This window comes from Schistocerca cancellata, chromosome 4 (genome assembly GCF_023864275.1).
Source record: "Schistocerca cancellata isolate TAMUIC-IGC-003103 chromosome 4, iqSchCanc2.1, whole genome shotgun sequence".
NCBI classification, from domain to species: domain Eukaryota; kingdom Metazoa; phylum Arthropoda; class Insecta; order Orthoptera; family Acrididae; genus Schistocerca; species Schistocerca cancellata.
Window position 1 is genome coordinate 653911399 of NC_064629.1, and position 18261 is coordinate 653929659.

Below are 18261 nucleotides of genomic sequence, written 5' to 3' on the forward strand. Positions count from 1 at the left end.
AGGATGATGATGTATCCAGGAATAACAGCCACCCTGATGCAACAAAAAATGTGATTCATCTGACAAGGTGACAAGTTTCCACTAACTCACATCCCAATCTCAATTATCCCATGCCCACTGTAATTGTAATTGGTGATTCTGTCAATCCTGAGGGACATCTACTGTGGAGCCCCACGTTCAACAACATGCACAGAACAGTGTGTTCCAAAATACTTGTGCTTGCACCAGCATTGTACTCTGCCATCAGATAAGTCACATACCACAGCCTATGCCACTACGCAGAACAGATTAGATCCTGTGATGAGGCACGGACGTCCAACACCTTGTCACCTATTCATGATTTCACCATCCTTCAATCACTTTCCATAGATGCTCATGACAGCGTCACACAAACAATCAGCTTTACCACACTCATCCCCAGGTACCATATTAATCTGCTCTTTGTCAAAGTCACCAATGTCAGTGACTTATCCATTTGTGACACATATTGTCAACAGAATGATTCTCCATCTGTCTCTCTTCCATTTATATACTTTTGTTAACATGCCACACAGTTTTATGTATTTCCTGCATAACATAGCTGACAACACTTTTAATTTACTTTTAGTACAATTCCCAAATAAGACACAATAAATCTTACATTTCCAACTAAAAATAATCACATTTTCTTTGAAAATTTAACAGTAAAGGTTTTGAGGAATTACGCAGATTTTCTTGAAAGGGTAAGAAGTATGTGAATGAAAATATGTTTTTAGACACTTCCTATTTTGAAAGTTATTTTTTTTCACAAAAAGAAAGAAGTGCAAGTAAAGTATTGTTAATCAAACAAGTCATTGGTTCAGTGAGGTTTCATGTTAAACTGCATTCACACTACCTGCAATGCTTGGGCCATGGCCAGTATTTGGCATAGTTAAATGAGGAAAACAGCACTGCACTTGTGGAAACCATGGACTTGGTTCCAAGACAATTCTTAATAGAATGGAAGAAATCTAATCTGCTTAACAGCAAGTCAACATCAACATATTTATCCTTATTTGCAGCAGAAAGTTTTTCCTCCCTTCAGTTCAGTTTAACTGCCTGAATAATTTGATAAATGAAATCAAGAATCCTAGCAGACATTAACAATCATAATGTAAACAAAATCACAAACAATATTATATGTACAGTGATACTGAGTACAGTTTTAAACTAAATTTCATCAAGTGACATACTGTAGAGATAAAAAATTGAGAGGAATAAAATATTTGTTGTTGTTGTTGTTGAAATACACATAAAACATAAAGAATTAAGATTCATTAAGAGCACACAGTAGCTATGATGTACATGGTCATAAAGACACAGAAGAAATTTTATATCTTTTCTGAATTAATCACTGAAAATATTAGATTCTACCTCATGCCGTGAATTATATTATTTTTTAAAATGCAACAGTTGTCAAGATACAGAGTGGCCAAAGACTGATGATACTCTGGTGACACATGCAGATCATGTGTACTTGAAATGTAGTGATAAACTACCATAATATTTAACTTCAAAGTTATTTTACTTACAAAGTACAGTAATCTCAACTTCTGCCTCATCTTTCCCGTGTTGATTTTCTGCAACAATTTTGTACACTCCAGAGTTTTTCCTAACTGCATCATTAAGTGAAAACTTGGTATTGTAGTCAACATTTATTATTTCATAGTTGCCCTCTGATTTCACCTACAAAATCGAGAAACATGTATACATTAAAATTAGAACACGATGAGAGCATAATCATACATAATTAAATGTTATTACAAAATTACCTCAGTATCCTGCAGAAACCATTTAACATCTGGAGGAGGCTCACCACGAATATTGACATCATATTTGACACTTTTCCCAGCTCTAATAACAATTGGCTTCAGGTTTGTTCGATCAATACGTGGCTTCACTAGATAGGAGAAAATGATATATTTGAAGAAAACAGCAAGGCAAGTATAGTTAAAATGATTCTACAAACTATTTTATAAATGAATACATTACATGTAAACATTCAAAAAAACTGTTATGGACATACATGCTCGATGTTTGACAAGATGTGTCTTTGTTGGTTCTGAAGCTGGTGATGGCCCTGCTTTATTTACTGCAACTACTCGGAACTGATACTCTGCCCTTTCCTTAAGGTCAGGCACTTTTGCTGTTAACTGGTCTCCAGGAACTTCAATAGCTTTCTCCCAGTCTGGCTTAAACCTTTGTTTTAAAAAAGCAGAAAAACTTTCAGATGAAATTTAATGATTACAAAAATGATTCACAAACACTTCATAAAAATTCATTTCTTGACTACACATGGCATTTATTACAACTGGCATGCTGAAGAATTTGAAAATGAAGGAAGAAAGTAAAGTGAATGCCACCTCTGCCATGTCCATATTGTGTTAAGGAGCATACGAAGATAAGGTTCAACTTTACGAACAGAAACAGCACTGTGCACAGGGTAACATAATTTGCACTATGCCTCAGCAAACTATTTGTTGCCTGGAAGCCTACCAGATAGTTAAATTCTTTTCATGTAAAACAATTAATGTTTAACAATCAAAAATATTTACAGAGGGAATCAAGCTACAAATTATAAACATAGGCTTCCGCAGCCATTGTCACATCCAAGAAATTTTTTCTGAGTTTTTGACCACATTATCAATTTATATAAAACTACCAACGTTTCGGTCCCAGTTGCATGCGACCTTCCTCAGGGTGTTGACAACGTGGTCACAAACCCAGCAAAATTTTACTGAACGCTGCAAATTCTTCATTAACAATATACACCATGAACGGTTATTTGTTAATTGCAGTTACAGCCATACAGTCCGAACATCCAACAACAAATGTGAATAATGACACAAAAAAGGACACAAAATGCAAGGAAGTAGTTGCACTGACACATTCATATGATTACATGAGTTACACCACGGCTGTGTAATTATTTCATACTTTCTTGATTAAGTACATTTACAAGCTACATTTTACATTTTTCACCAAAATTTTGGGAGTCACATATTGTTTAAGAAAATAAAATAAAGCAACTATTTTACATTCACTATAGTGAAAGACACAAAATTTTATCCTTGGAAATTTACCTGTCTTTCTTCTCAATAATGTATTTTTCAATTGGTGCACCGCCATCACTTTCAGGCTTAGTCCACTTCAAATCTACACTTTCATTATCATAATCTGTTATCTCAGGAGTACCAGGTGCTGTAGGCTCATCTGCAAATGACAGAATTCAATTTAAACAAAATCTCTTTAGTATATCACATTTTTGCATACTTCTTCTTGTACGAAGAAATTATTACATGGAAATAATAGAGGGAAACATTCCACGTGGGAAAAATATATCTAAAAACAAAGATGATATGACTTACCATACGAAAGCCCTGGCACGTCGATAGACACACAAACAAACACAAACATACACACAAAATTCTAGCTTTCGCAACCAACGGTTGCTTCGTCAGGAAAGAGGAAAGGAGAGGGAAAGATGAAAGGATTTGTGTTTTAAGGGAGAGGGTAAGGAGTCATTCCAATCCCGGGAGTGGAAAGACTTACCTTAGGGGGAAAAAAGGACGGTGATCTCTGCCCAAACTCTTTGCCTCTGTGTATGTCTGCTTGTGTCTGTATATGTGTGGATGGATATGTGTGTGTGTGCGAGTGTATACCCATCCTTTTTTCCCCCTAAGGTAAGTTTTTCCGCTCCCGGGATTGGAATGACTCCTTACCCTCTCCCTTAAAACCCAAATCCTTTCGTCTTTCCCTCTCCTTCCCTCTTTCCTGACGAAGCAACCGTTAGTTGCAAAAGCTAGAATTTTGTGTGTATGTTTGTGTGTCTATCGACGTGCCAGTGCTTTCGTTTGGTAAGTCATATCATCTGTGAGTGTTGTGTTGTCATCATCATCATCACTGACATGCAAGTCGCCCAATGTCACTTCAACTAAAAAGACTTTCAGTTTAGCGGCTGAACTTCCACGGGTGGGGACTCCAGGCCATCAATGCCATAAGATCATTTCATTTCAGCTGAAGACAGCATGGAAAACATCACTATTTGAGCCAATCACCATATTTTATTTATATTTTGATTATCAATTTTGATCTGCTGCACAGATCACCCCCAGATCTAAAACTAGTTTGGGCAAAGAGTGAAGATGCAACAGTAACAATTTACTGTTACTGTTTCAGTGCAAGGACAGCAATATCATACAATAATAGTTCTCAAGTATTGTGACATGTTTCATTTCCTGACCATGTCCGTCACATTCAGTTGATCAAATGTGTACTAAATGGAAAAGGACTGCTTCTAGTAATATGTGGATTGGCGCAACTGTCTTCCTCTAAACTTTCCAGCCCTCTGACATCTTTACCAAATCACAGTAACAATATAAACATGAAATTAAATTATATGAGAAACATACAGTGCTAATGTCACATTAGCAGGATACAGCACAGAAGAAAGACTCTGTAAATATATAGACTACTTTTTCTTTCTTGTGCTTTACTCCTACTGAAATGTACACAAAAATATATTCTATGTGCATATATTCATTTTAATAAATAATACACAAATAAAACTTACCAAAAGGATTCTTTGCAATAGTTCCCTTTTCAGTAACAAGCGGTTCAGAATCACCCTCATCATTAACTGCAGTCACACGGAACTTATATTCAGCACCCGGTTCTAATCCTGTGATCTCCATTTCAGGATTCTCCCGGTCTCCAGGAACTCGACCAACTCTAACCCATTTTCCAGTTGCCAGATCCATTTTTTCTACTTCATACTCTTTTATTGGGCAACCACCATCATCTTCTGGTTTTTGCCATTTAACTTTGGCTGAAGTTTTGGTAACATCTTTCACTTCAAGTGGTCCTTGTGGAGCACTTGGCTTGCCTATAAAATTCATATATGCATTTTACAAAATATACTACTTACACTAAACTAATAGCTCCTCAAATTTAGTAGTTTAAATAAAAATTGCATCTTATTAGAGACATGAAGAGGGAACCCAGCATGAAGGTAATTTTACAGTGACGAACCACAATGGGCAAACATATTTTAATAATATTTAAACTGTTGTCATTGCTTTAAAATTATTAAAGAGTGTACGTTTATCAAAGACGTACCAAGAACTGTCAACTCCACTGTCTCCTGGTCCTTCCCTGAAGCATTTTCTGCAATCAGAGTGTATTTTCCCGTGTCTCGGCGAACTGCGTTTATAATAGTAAAATCAGTATGATAATCGACATTATCGATTTTAATTTTTTCTGTGGGTACAAGCTTAACAGAATCTTTCCAAAGCCATGTAACTGCTGGTGGTGGTTCACCAGATATGTCCACAGACCATTTATGAGTTCGGCCAGCCTTGATTGTAACACTCTTGAATGTTGTGCGATCGATTCTTGGTTTCACTGAGGAAAGGAAAATCATATCTTGCTACAGTCAAATATGTCATTTTTGTGTACAAGTATGTAAAGATACTTGAGAACTTATACTTCCAATTTTTAAAAATTAATTTGCAAAACCATGCTACAATACATCCATAATCAATAATACAGAACTACATACAGAAATATGTACACAATGTCAAAAATAATTTCACCACTTCAAAAACAAATATTACCTGGTTACCACAAATATATAATCATCTCTCTTGTGGCACTTACAGTGTTTGTGTTTGCAGACATGGGTGTCAGTGGGTTCGCTTGGCTCACTTGCACCAGCCTTATTGTGGGCACGGACACGGAACTGGTACACCATTCTTTCTTTCAGGTCTTCAACTTTTGCCTCACATGTACTATCTTGTGTTTTACAGACTTCTACCCAGTCTACAGAAAATTTGTCTTTCATCTCAATAGTGTAATGAGTTATAGGGCGACCACCATCACTTTCTGGTTTAGCCCATTTTAAGCTGACACTCTTGTTGTCATAATCAAATATTTCAGGTTTTCCAGGACGCCCAGGTTCATCTGAAACACACAATAAACATAGACACACCAATATTATGGGTGCAAGAGGGAGGGAGGGGGGGGGTTGAGATATCAAAGAATTTTAGTCAAACATCAGAGCTTGTGCAAACACCTTGATGGCAAAGTGACTGCTAAATGGTACATGAAGGTTTTGGAAGATGATCTCATGGCCGTCATATTCTCTGAATCTGAACACTCCTTTTTGTGCAACTATATTAAAGACACGATGTACAGCAATAGCCCCAAAACCACTGCTGAGATGATAACAGCCATTCAGGAGGTCATCGGCAGCGTCAATGTTCCGTCATTTCAGCTCGTCATGCAGAATTTCACTATTCATCTGTGCCACATTATCGTCAGTGATGGCAGACATATCAAACATGTCAAAACCTAAATCCGAGTCTTTGTAGTGATGTTCAGATATTGAATAAAGTGTGTGCACGCTGTAGTTTGTAACTAATTTATATTTTTTTAATATACTTGTTACCCTGTAGATTTTTAATTGCAAAGGAAGCAGAACTGAGCTTCTTGCTTAGCTTATCTAAGTGTACATGCTATCTGTTTTCATTAACATGGATGCACATGATCGTTACACACAGTTTAATTTTATATGTGCCCACTGAGTTCTACTTCTGGTATTTAGAAGTCATTTTTATTTGTCTGTACAATATGAGTTTCTGTAAGATTAAGGGTTAAGCTGTTTGCTGTGAATTAGTTATTGGCATCTGCCATTATTCGCTTTGCTGTGATTGGTAGGATTTGTTGGGACCTCTACCAATATAATTGTACCGTTAGCAAACATCATGGCTTTAGAAGCAGAATGGTAATGTATGAGTCTTCTGACAATACTGGCAGAAATATTTACTGTTTGTTAATATCTGAATTAAACACAGAGTATCACAACTATATTCAGTTACTTTTTTTTGTTTCTTCTGTTTATACTGAAGCTGCTCTCTGGTTAATGAGAGTCTGCACACTTTTAAAGTCAAGTCTCAAAATACTTTTCCTTGTCACTGAGACTCTTCGTCACTTGTTTCTATATAAGTAGAAATGTATATGTTCTTATATAAGTAACAAATATGATTTTAATTTATAGGGTAATCTACTGGAAGAGGCACATTCCACATAAACCCAGATTTGTGTCATGAACATCAGAGGAGCACAAATAATCAGTAAGTATTTCTTGGACAGAAAATACAAAGAGGCTCACACTGACTATGAATTTTAAGATGAAGGTAACTATAAACTTATGGGCCCAATTCTCACTGACACACAGAATCCCACAAATGTAACATGAAATGTAAATAGTTAATTCAACAATAGCTGAATATTAATTCATGTTTTTTATAGGCAACTGAACATTCTTGTATCAACATAAATTATAAATTGGATCCACTGTAAAACAACAGGTTTTGAAATGTTGTTCATCTCAGTTGGGTTTGTGTTTGTTCCAAAGTTAACCTCTTCCACAATTTGCTCAAGAAATTTATGCCTGCAGTAATTAATTCTAAGGGATCTGCAAATTTTTAAAATGATTATGAAATCACTCTACAAAATTCTTTCAGATGTACTTTCAAGAAATAGTTACAAAAATATCTCTTTGTTTTAGATAATAAAACTGTCAAGATGATCAATAATTTAATAAGTGTATGTTGTAGATCCTGTTAAAATGCACCACAGAAGAAAAACGTATGAAGCTGTGGTGAAAACCGATGTCTCCAAATTTTGTATGTGAAAATTCTTAAAGCTTTTTAAATAAAACAAACATTATTAACATCCTACATCTTTATTCTTCATGCCTACATATTTGCACCCCTCTGCCAGTAGAGTGCTCTGAACTGTTGCACGTAACATGGTGGTGTGCACTGTAGGCTAATTATGTTGGTGCATGAGAAACAGTGTGCTGTATTAAAGTTTCAAATTCGAAGAGTTCATCCACACATGGAGCATCCTCTCCTTCAGCACGAAAATGCCAGACCACACAAGAGCACCTGCAACAGGTCGATGCCTTGGGTTCACTGTCATTGGTCATCCACCTTACATTCCTGACCTTGCCCCTTTCAATTTTCATCTGTTTCCAAAATTTAAGGAACTCCTTCAAAGATTTCACTTTGATAGTGCAAGAAGAGGTGAGGTTGTTGCTCCGTCAACAAAGTTAAACATTATACAGTGACAGTATTAACAAAGTGGTCTCTCCTTGGGAGAAATGTGTTCATTGTTAGGGTGACTAAGTTGAGAAATAAATATGTAGACATGATGGCTAAAGAAGTAGAATGTTAAAAAGGTTTTTTTTTTACTTAAAGGGTTAACAGTTTTCACTTCAAAAATTTGGAAGCATTACTTTTCAGCACACCCTCGTAAATACAGATATAAGGAACCAGAAAGGGGCAGACTTTGAATATGTGGAACTGTGCAAAGCAAATATATATTGAACTGTTACTGTACTAATAAATCATAAAATTGTTTTGAAATAACTTGAATACAGGAAAAACATAACCGAGAAACAAGAGTAGTTCATTTTTAATATGAGGGAAAGTGTAAAGTTAACACTTTAAAAGGAGACAAAAAGTGTAATACAGTGATACAAACTAACGAAAATGTAAATACAATGCCTGACAAAAAAAGTAAAGCATTCAGAAGACATGGTCGGATATCACTGTAACTTTATACACATATGCATCATTGGAGGGTATGTAAATGATTAGAGCTGTAATTTTCTGAGACAGGTACAATGACCACAGAGTGCATAGGTGCTGTTCATGTTCAGCACTGTTGCCAGGCCTGGTAGGACATATAAGGGGTGTGAACAGCATCAGGCACTGAGTAGTCACTGTCAAAGACATGGAAATGTTGCATACACTTGTGAGACAGCATTATCAGCACCTGACAAATTTGAAAGGGGTCTCACTGTCAGTCTCCATTTGGCTGCCTGGTCATATCATGCAATGTTCAGATTTGTCGGGCATTCAGATGTGACATTGGCCTGATGTTTGGCAGCAAGAAAATGTGAGGGCAGGCATACTTGTTGCCAAGATTCCAGTTGGACATGTCTGACCACCACATGGAAGGCTTGCCACAGAGTGCAACAAGTACACTGTAAACCCCTAGTAAAAATTAATGGATTCTCTGCAACATTTTGTGTCATCTAAATGGTCAGTGACTAGCAGCAGTTGTCCCATGTATAGGCTGTTGCTACACCATAAAGACAAATGTTGGTGTTTGTAGTGGTTCTGTGACTGGGAAGCATGGACTGCTGATGAATGGCACTGGATTCTGTTCAGCGATGAATCGTGGCACTGCACTACTGTAGATGACCATCGTTAGTGAGTGTGGTGACAACTTGTGCAGAGGTTCCATTCTTCCAATGTTTTGAAGAGGCACAGCTGTGTTACTCCCGGCATGATGGTCTTGGAAGCTATCAGGTAAGACTTCAGGTCACTGACATCCTGCATCCTCACATGTTATCTGTCAAGCAGCAACACTGTCATAGTGTCACTTTTCAATAGGAAAATGCTTGTCTACACACGGCATATGTCTCTACAAACTGTGTGATGTTGAGATCCTCAATTGGCCAGTAAGAACACAGATCTATCCCTGATACAACATGAGTGGGACAAGGTTGGATGTCAACTCCATCCCAGTGGCAGTATCTAGGATATCAAGGACTAGTTACAACAGCTGTGGGCCAGCTCACATCAGGAGATGATACGAAGGCTTTATGACACTTTTGCCAAGTGAATCAGTGCAATCATCCTGGCCTCTATCCCGGCCAGAGGATGTGTAATGTCATACTGATAAGTAGGCTCATACCATCAAGTTCTTAGTAATTTTGGCTCAATGTTATAATCACTGCAATAATATCACATACACTCTCAGTCCATAAGTTTCATTTCATTTCATCCTCCCATTCTGCGTGTTTCACTGTTTTGTCAGGCAATGTATATGCAATGGAAAACACAAGATAAGATATAATAGAAAATATCACAAAAAGAATTTAAAATTCACAGTAAAAAATAAAACACTGTTAGTACATTTCATTGTGATTTTAATAATAATAATAATAACAACAATAAAATAATGCCCTTACCATATGGATTCTTAGCCAGTATAGCTCCTTCCGTTTCCAGTGGTTCAGATTCTCCTTCCTTGTTAACAGCTTTTACTCTAAACTTATATTTTTTCTTTGGTGTCAGGCCATCAAATGTGAAAGTGTTTTTATCTGGGCCCACCTGTTTAAATTTTTGTCACATACTTAAGTATTAACATATAAATTAACTAAGATATCACAAAAAAACTAGAGAACTATTTTTACAATTGCAAACATTAAGTATGATTTTCAGTACTGGAAGGAGACTGTATCACTTTTATTATATAGTCCTGAAATTATTCAATTTATTTTCCAGTATTGATAATACAATGAAGCATTACAAATTTTTTGTCTGTTCTAACCTCTCCAGCTGGAATCCAGCGTCCTGTATCCAGATCCATCTTTTCTAATACATATCCAGTAACTTCAGTTCCTCCATTGTCCTCTGGTTTCTCCCACTTAACCTTCACATGATTTGCTCTCACTTCCTCAACCTTCATTGGTCCCATAGGCATCGAGGGTTTGTCTACAAAAAGAAAAAAACTTTACATTACGGCAACAACAAGTTACCAATTTTATATAACAATGTAGCAGCAAAAAATACAAACAGTGCTCTACGGTGAAAACAGGATGAAATTTTATAAAAATATATTAGGTTAGTGAATTGATCAACCAGCACATGTTTAAGGAGATTTGAAAAACAAATCACCAAATAAATTTCTTCATTAAAAATCACAAATTTTTAGAAACAGTTTCACATCACCACTTCAGTCTCTTTATTCTGCCATTACTTATCTACATGATAAAAGCTGTGAAATAACATTTGCTAGAGTCAAACTACGTACAATGAAAACCCCCATGATGAGGTGATCATGTAAAAAATCTGGTAAGTGCTCAAAGTGGAAAATCTTGTCACTTTTTGACCATGGATGTATAGAAACAGAAGATAGTACCATAAAAGAAAATCTTAAATTGACATGTAAACTTGCACTTAGTAAAAATGAACTTTTTTTAGGTCACTGGTCACTCTTAAAATAGACCACCTCATGTCAATTAAACAGGAATATTGAAAAATCAAAAAACCAAGGTTTCAAATATCAATCACTAAGTGGTAAAACATTATTAAATTGAAACAGTACATTAGAGTCACACTATATCCAACTGTAACTGAACATGTGGAGTGAGAAAAAGGGAGGGTTGTCTCTCAGAATTTAATTTTTATGCAATTTGTTTTATTTCATCATTATTTAGTAGACTGGTTTGTATATTTCAGCAGAAAAGTGAAGCATTAGCTAAAAGAATGTGCACAGCAACATTTCTATACATGTAGTACAGATTTTAGGATTAAAAAGCAGAAAATTGTCAAAACAGAGAGACTAAAATTTTACGTTGTGCATTTGATATTACTGAGGAAACAAAACATTGGTAGTGAGGTAGCAAGGATTGATATAAATCTCAAATACTGAATATGACTTCAATAAGGAAAGCAAGTTTTACAAGCATTCACAAGGACATAACAATAAGAAAAAATCTTGCGCACACTTAAATGAGACTTAAATAATTTCATTCATATGAGCTACTATCATCATTTGATATAAGAGTTATTTGGAAACCACAATATTATTTAATATATTAATTTTAAAATAGTTTAATCTATAGTAATTAAAAATTATTTGTACATTACCCAAGACAACAACATCAGCCACAGATTCACAAATGCCTGTGTCATTTTTCAATATTAATTTATATTTTCCACTGTCAGCTCTACTTGTTCTCCTTACAGTAAGCACTGTGTTTCTCTCATATTTGTCAATGGTAATGCTGAAATGGAAATTAAATTTGCATTAATTACTTTCTTCTGTAAATGAATATGAGGTTAGAGAGGAATGTGTATTTATGGATATGATTTACAGTTAAAAGTTTGTTCTCTTTTTTGTTTCTACACAACAAAGTCATCCTTTGAAGCAAAGTGAATCTGTCTAGTCCCTCACTCTCTCAATTATACATTGTATTCTGTAGAATCAAATGTGAAGGAAAACGAAGACTGATGTGAATTGATCCAAGTAAAAAGAAGTTGTTGTTATTCTGGTCTTCAGTCCAAAGACTTTTTTGATGAAGTTTTCTGCACTAGTTTATCCCACGCAAGCCTTTTTATCCCTATATAACTACTGCAACTTACCTCCACTTGAAACTGCATACTGTATACAATTTGCATCCCCCACACTTCCCTCCATGATCAAACTGACAATCCGATACTCTGAAATCTAAGTAACTTCCCGTCTATTGAATTCAAGACATTCAGTCCACTCAATTTCAAGTTTATCACTAATCTTGTAATTGGATAATATAACATGCTTTCTCTTTGGCATTTTCTTGCTTTTATTCACATTTAACAGCAGCTGTCATTCAGTGCATCAAGTGAAGATACAATCAAAGCTGTCCTACATTTCCTTATAGTCATCCAGCAATGATAGTTTCTTGTTTACAACAGCATTGGCTGTGAACAATCAACACTGTTGAACCTAATTATCATTTATGTATATTGAGGACACTACCAGCACTTTTATAATTCCTAGAAGCATACACAATGTTATATTTGTTTCTGCTGAGCATCACCATCAAGTCTAACATATGGAAATATAGAGAGCTGGAATCTACATGTTTCTCTGTGTATACTTTTTGCTGTGAGAAGTCATATCTGAAAAAAGTGAGCTGTGTTTCATATGAGTAATGTTTCCTTAACCCACGTTGATCCTTTGAGTGAAGGTTAACCTCCTCCTTTCCCTTCTTTTATTATGTGTCCTCTATTCTTATCCACAGTATTTTTATACTAGTCTGCCTCTACCTCTGTCCCACCACATCCTACTCATTCCACATCAGTATTTCACTATACTTTCTTTGCCTAACCAAGTGTGATTTACCTCTGCATGTGTATTTCTCCCCTGCTGTCACTCCCTTTTATTATGGCTCATCTCTCCAAATTGCTGCATGAGAATGTAGTTGTCTCTCACTCCCCTCCTCCTCATTGTCTGTGTATGAATCCATGTTTCACCTTAATAAACCACTGGGACCTTTAATTCTGATGATACATTTCTTTTGCAAAAATCTAATGTACGAGGGTAATCCCAAAAGTAAGGTCTCCTATTTTTTTATAAGTACATAGACCTGTTTATTTCTAAAATGGTTTACATCAGTTTACAGCTTGAACATTTAGCTATTTTATGACATAATCACCATTTCTGTCGATGCATTTTTGTAGACACCGTGGCAGTTTTTGTATGCCCATTTCATACCAGCTCGCTGTCTAGTTGTCCAGAAAGTTATGAACCTCTTCTTTCACCTCGTCGTTGGAGCTGAATTGCTGGGACTACAATTAATCCTGACAGGTACTGTGAGACTCTGAAAAAACTCAAACGGGCAATTCAGAACCGGAGAAGAGGAATATTGAGCAAGGGCATACACAGTCCCCATGACAATGCTCGCCCACACATCGCTCGGCAAACCATTGCTCTCCTGCAACAGTTTCAGTGGAACATAATCACCCACCCACCCTATAGTCCTGACTTGGCACCCAGTGACTATCAACTGTTCCCTAAGTTAAAAGAAAATTTGGCCGGAAAGCGATTCAGCTCTAACGACGAGGTGAAAGAAGAGGTTCATAACTTTCTGAACAGCATGGTGGCAATCTGGTATGACATGGGCATACAAAAACTGCCACAGCATCTACAAAAATGCATAGACAGAAATGGTGATTATGTCAAAAAATAGCTAAATGTTGAAGATGTAAACTGATGTAAACCACTGTAGAAATAAACAGGTCGATGTACTTATAAAAAAATAGGAGACCTTACTTTTGGGATTATCCTTGTAAAATGCATTTTCTGAGACTATGGTGTTGTTTGAGTATGATGGTTCATACATCCTGTACCTTTTAAAACTAAATTCTACACACATAACAATTTCTCTCTCTTGCTAGCCTTGAAATCCAGTTATGTGCGATAAAAGCTATCAAATTTCCTCAAAGTTGGTATTTCTTTGTATTGTTTATAATGTCAGAGAACTGCTGCCTCAGAACATATTATCAATACCACCAATGAGATGTTTATTGTGCACATTTTACTTCTTTCTCTTTGAGATGGTTACTTGAATCCTTCTCCAACTGACATTGTCCTTCTTCTGCTGTAATTTGTACAGAATGTACTTAATAGACTTAATTTTGATTGCATATTTTGTCACATTTCCTGACAGCACTGTGGCTCCTTTCTCTTTCTTATCCTCAATAAATTTGATCATAGTAACGGCAAGCCATTGTGACTGCCCATGAAGCCACTTTCTACCATAACTTTCCATTCTTGCAATGTGCAATATCAACATGTGTTACTCTGAACCAGACAAGTGTTGTGCCTAATCACATGACCCAGATAGTTCCTGCTGCAGCTGAGTCTATGGTTTGTTTTGTCATGTAATACAGTGCTAAACCCCTTGTTATATGCCTGGCCATTGTATGATAATTGGTTAAGTTGCCTCATTTACTTGTTTGTAAGACAATGTGCCAGTTTGATCTGGTTGTCACAATGTGCATAAATGATAGGCTACTCACTGTGATACTCTTAGATGCAGTATGAGAAACATATCTAATTAATAATAGATTAAGAGTTTTAGTACAATACATTATTTTTTAATGTTGATCCTAAGATATCCAACAATATTTAGTTGGACTAAAATATATATTACAGAAATGCTGTAGTGATTGTGTTCCAATCCATATTTTCTGGTAGACAGAAGAGCATTATCAATGGAATGAAACTCAACACCTCCAGTTATAGGCATAATGGAGTGTTGAGTTCATCAGCACTTACATAATAGCACAGTGTAAAATGACACTACTCCATTAACGACAAATATCCATTTCTGTGTACTCATCTATATGAGACAGACTGCACATTGCTGTACTATAGTTCATTTATATTGTACATCTTCATGTGATGCTACATACATCTACTATGTTTAGGCATATTTTATATTGATCCAATTTTCTTAAATGTATATTCTTAACATATGTACTGATGATCATTCCAGTATTAGTTGAGAAATAAAAAAAATATAATAATTTGAAACTACTGGTACCCCACTGCATACTGGTAGCACAATATCATCAGCATTATCAGTGCAAAACTACTCTATTTTGTAATGTCATGTTATCAACTACCTATAGTTGAAATGGAGTGCTAGTTATAATTCAGTATTTAATTTTATCTTCTTTTCTCATTTTCAAAATCCTTCTACTTCCTTATCCTAAATAGCCTCTACCCACCAACCACCACAAAACACTCAAAATGAAGTAGTTTGTATTTGTGAAATGAAAGAGCTTACATTAGAATTAATTTATTAATTTTTTTACCGTTCTTCTTTGTCTTCTACAATTTCCTTTGTATCAACTTCCCAACGTGCTACTGGTTCTGGCTCACCACCATACTTTATATCGTATTTTATAACTTGTCCTTTCCTTACAACAATGTTGGTTAACCCATCACCAATAATAAATGGTTTCACTGAAAAATATAGAAAATATATTATCTTTCCATTACTTTCGAAGTATCTTTAAAATGTTTAGCATACAAGTTGTTCATTGGTTTGTACCAAAATTTTAAACCATGTAGTGCAGTAATGAATTTTTAAACAACAATACTCAATGAGAGAATGTTATAAGATACATTTTTACAAGAGAATGTCTGATAAAGTACACACTACAGCAACATTGCAGAATGAGGAACATGGTTTTATGTTATCTCATAACTCACATTTGAATGGTATAGCTATGGTTCATTCGATAAAATATAATGTGATGGTCCAAACTGTTTCAATAGGTTAACTCGTTAATGTTTTCCAATATTAAGTTTAATTAGTACTATATATGAAATGATTTTAACATTGATATTAAACTTACAATCCCTCATTCTTCATCTGTGAGATGTAAAGAAATGGTACCTCATTAACTTCAGCGTATTGATCACAGTCCATTACAAAGAAAAACATTGAAAATATTTCGATTAATCTACAAACTGTGTTCAAAATATATGTGTAGGGTGGCTGCATGGAGATGTTCTGCCATAACAGATTAGTATTGTGTCAATGACTTCAAGTGCCCTGGGGAAAAGTGTCTCATGATTTAAATAACAAGACCTCATTGACAACAGAATGCAAACATTGTGCACAATGAATCAACCTTGCCACTTAGATAATGACACACAGCAGGTCCATGATATTAAGGCACAACATTCATATGGATTCACAGCATTGATAATATATCTTCCTTCATAAAATGAGACTTAGTACGCTATTAATGTTTTTTTTTTTTAAATCATTTGTCTTTACCATAAATAGTCTCCCTACATGCAATATTGTGAATTATACAATGTTTTGACAGAGAGTATTTTTGTTTTTAAATTCATTGGAGCATCACATGGTGAATAGCTTGTATGTGAAATTCTAGATACTGTGCACATGGGGAAACTGAAGAATAATTTAATGATATACAGTCAAAACATATGAATATACAATACACATTGATGAAGAAAAGCTCACTGCATTACAATCAAAGACACTGTTGTGAAGCATAATGAGCAAACTGATTGCAAACCACAGTTAACACCTTCCAATCATAATTCACATGATAATTTTTGGGTTTTCAGGCTGACACCCATAGTTTAGATGTGCTACTGCTTTCCTGATGAGTTTATAATTGTGAAACCTTAGTGAGCAACACTAGTCAATATTTTTAGTTATCATATACCTGTGGAACCCAATAATAATTCAATCAGTTGGAGAATCCTTGTAATTCCTTCAACATTCACTTCTCCTTAGTAGCCTTTCATGAAACTATACAGTCACCCAGGTTTGCATATCACTTAAAAACAAAAAATACAGAAGACAAACTAATTCATTGCATTTACTATGCAAATCAGTTTTACTCAATGTAACTTTGATTCACTGTACCATAAACCAGTCTTAATTTTTTAATGTTTGACCCATTTTTACAAATATAGCATATCTATAATACATAAGTGAGCAACATCCAGTTATTAGATAAGATTTCATTTTATGAAACTGTGAATAAAGTCATATTACACAAGATTTCTTTGCTTTTAATTTTTTATTAATTTACTACATAAAAGGGCTGCACTTGTTATATGTATGTGGTGAGGTAAAGATAAATGATAAATGGTACTGCTTTGCCTCTCCCTCACCCTGACAGCAGGTGGATCCTTCTCATCCTATGACCTGAGTTATCAGCCGCCACCTCGCCACCCCTTTCTTCCAGTTTTCCCCAACCAATTCTCATTTTGTCACTAAAGACAGAACATTTGAGTTGCAAAAGCTACAATTACTATTTCCTACTTTAAGTGTTCCTGTTAGCAGTACTAGGATTTTCACCATCTGAATATAAGTATTGGCCAGCCACTCAACCTCCATGTAATTTTAACAATTACATATTTTATTCTTAGTTAGGACTTGCAACATCAGTATAAAAAGTCTTTATACAGAATACTACCTAAATTATTACAAGGGCAGTAGACAAGTTCAAACACAGCCTTAGTGCTGGATCTATTCCAAAATTTGTCAAGATTCATTAAGACAAACCATGAATACTGTGCACAATAATGGCTAAACTGAAAGCTAAATCATCATCCTTCCTGGCTTGCCTGCAGATTACTACTGCAATAGTTCACTTCATTTCTCTCTTTTTTTCCACAAATTCAGTGTTTCACACTATTTCTGTGGTGGTACGTATTCAACATACATGAAATAACAATATCCGTTTTTAAGATTTGTATTCCAAATTTGAAATTGATACCTTAACTTGAACCACACTCACCAAATCTTGCCTTTGCTATAATTGGTTTTGTTGCATCACTAGGTTCTCCAGGTCCTGCCTTGTTAACTGCTCTAATGCGGAACTCGTACTGTGTTCCTTCCTTCAGACCATCGATGGTAGCAGCAGTTATGTCACCATCCAGTACTTTTCCAGTTTGCCAGTCTTTTCCAAACTTTTCCTATAGAAGGATACATAAATCAGCATATCATCAGCATAATTATGCATTAAAGTACAGTTAAAGAGGAGTTGAAATGCCGTGCCCTGACAATGTTAAATTTAGTGACTTGGCTTCCCTGAATTTCAGGAACCACTGTAGCCA

At 35.5% G+C, this 18261-nt stretch overlaps 1 protein-coding gene across 33 annotated transcripts in view; it reads right to left on the bottom strand.

Moving 5' to 3' along the window:
• Positions 1-18261, bottom strand: part of LOC126183349 (twitchin) — a 521808-nt gene that overhangs the window by 219440 nt on the left and 284107 nt on the right. For all 33 annotated transcript variants that reach the window (XM_049925263.1, XM_049925234.1, XM_049925262.1 and 30 more), the window contains 12 exons: positions 17943-18120; positions 15468-15618; positions 11751-11887; positions 10429-10592; positions 10067-10208; positions 5677-5979; positions 5137-5421; positions 4592-4903; positions 3102-3231; positions 2045-2217; positions 1791-1918; positions 1551-1704 (listed from right to left, as the gene is read on the bottom strand). In XM_049925263.1, the coding sequence (XP_049781220.1) occupies positions 1551-1704; positions 1791-1918; positions 2045-2217; positions 3102-3231; positions 4592-4903; positions 5137-5421; positions 5677-5979; positions 10067-10208; positions 10429-10592; positions 11751-11887; positions 15468-15618; positions 17943-18120 (2257 nt within the window). The remainder of the gene's footprint in view (positions 1-1550; positions 1705-1790; positions 1919-2044; positions 2218-3101; positions 3232-4591; positions 4904-5136; positions 5422-5676; positions 5980-10066; positions 10209-10428; positions 10593-11750; positions 11888-15467; positions 15619-17942; positions 18121-18261) is intronic.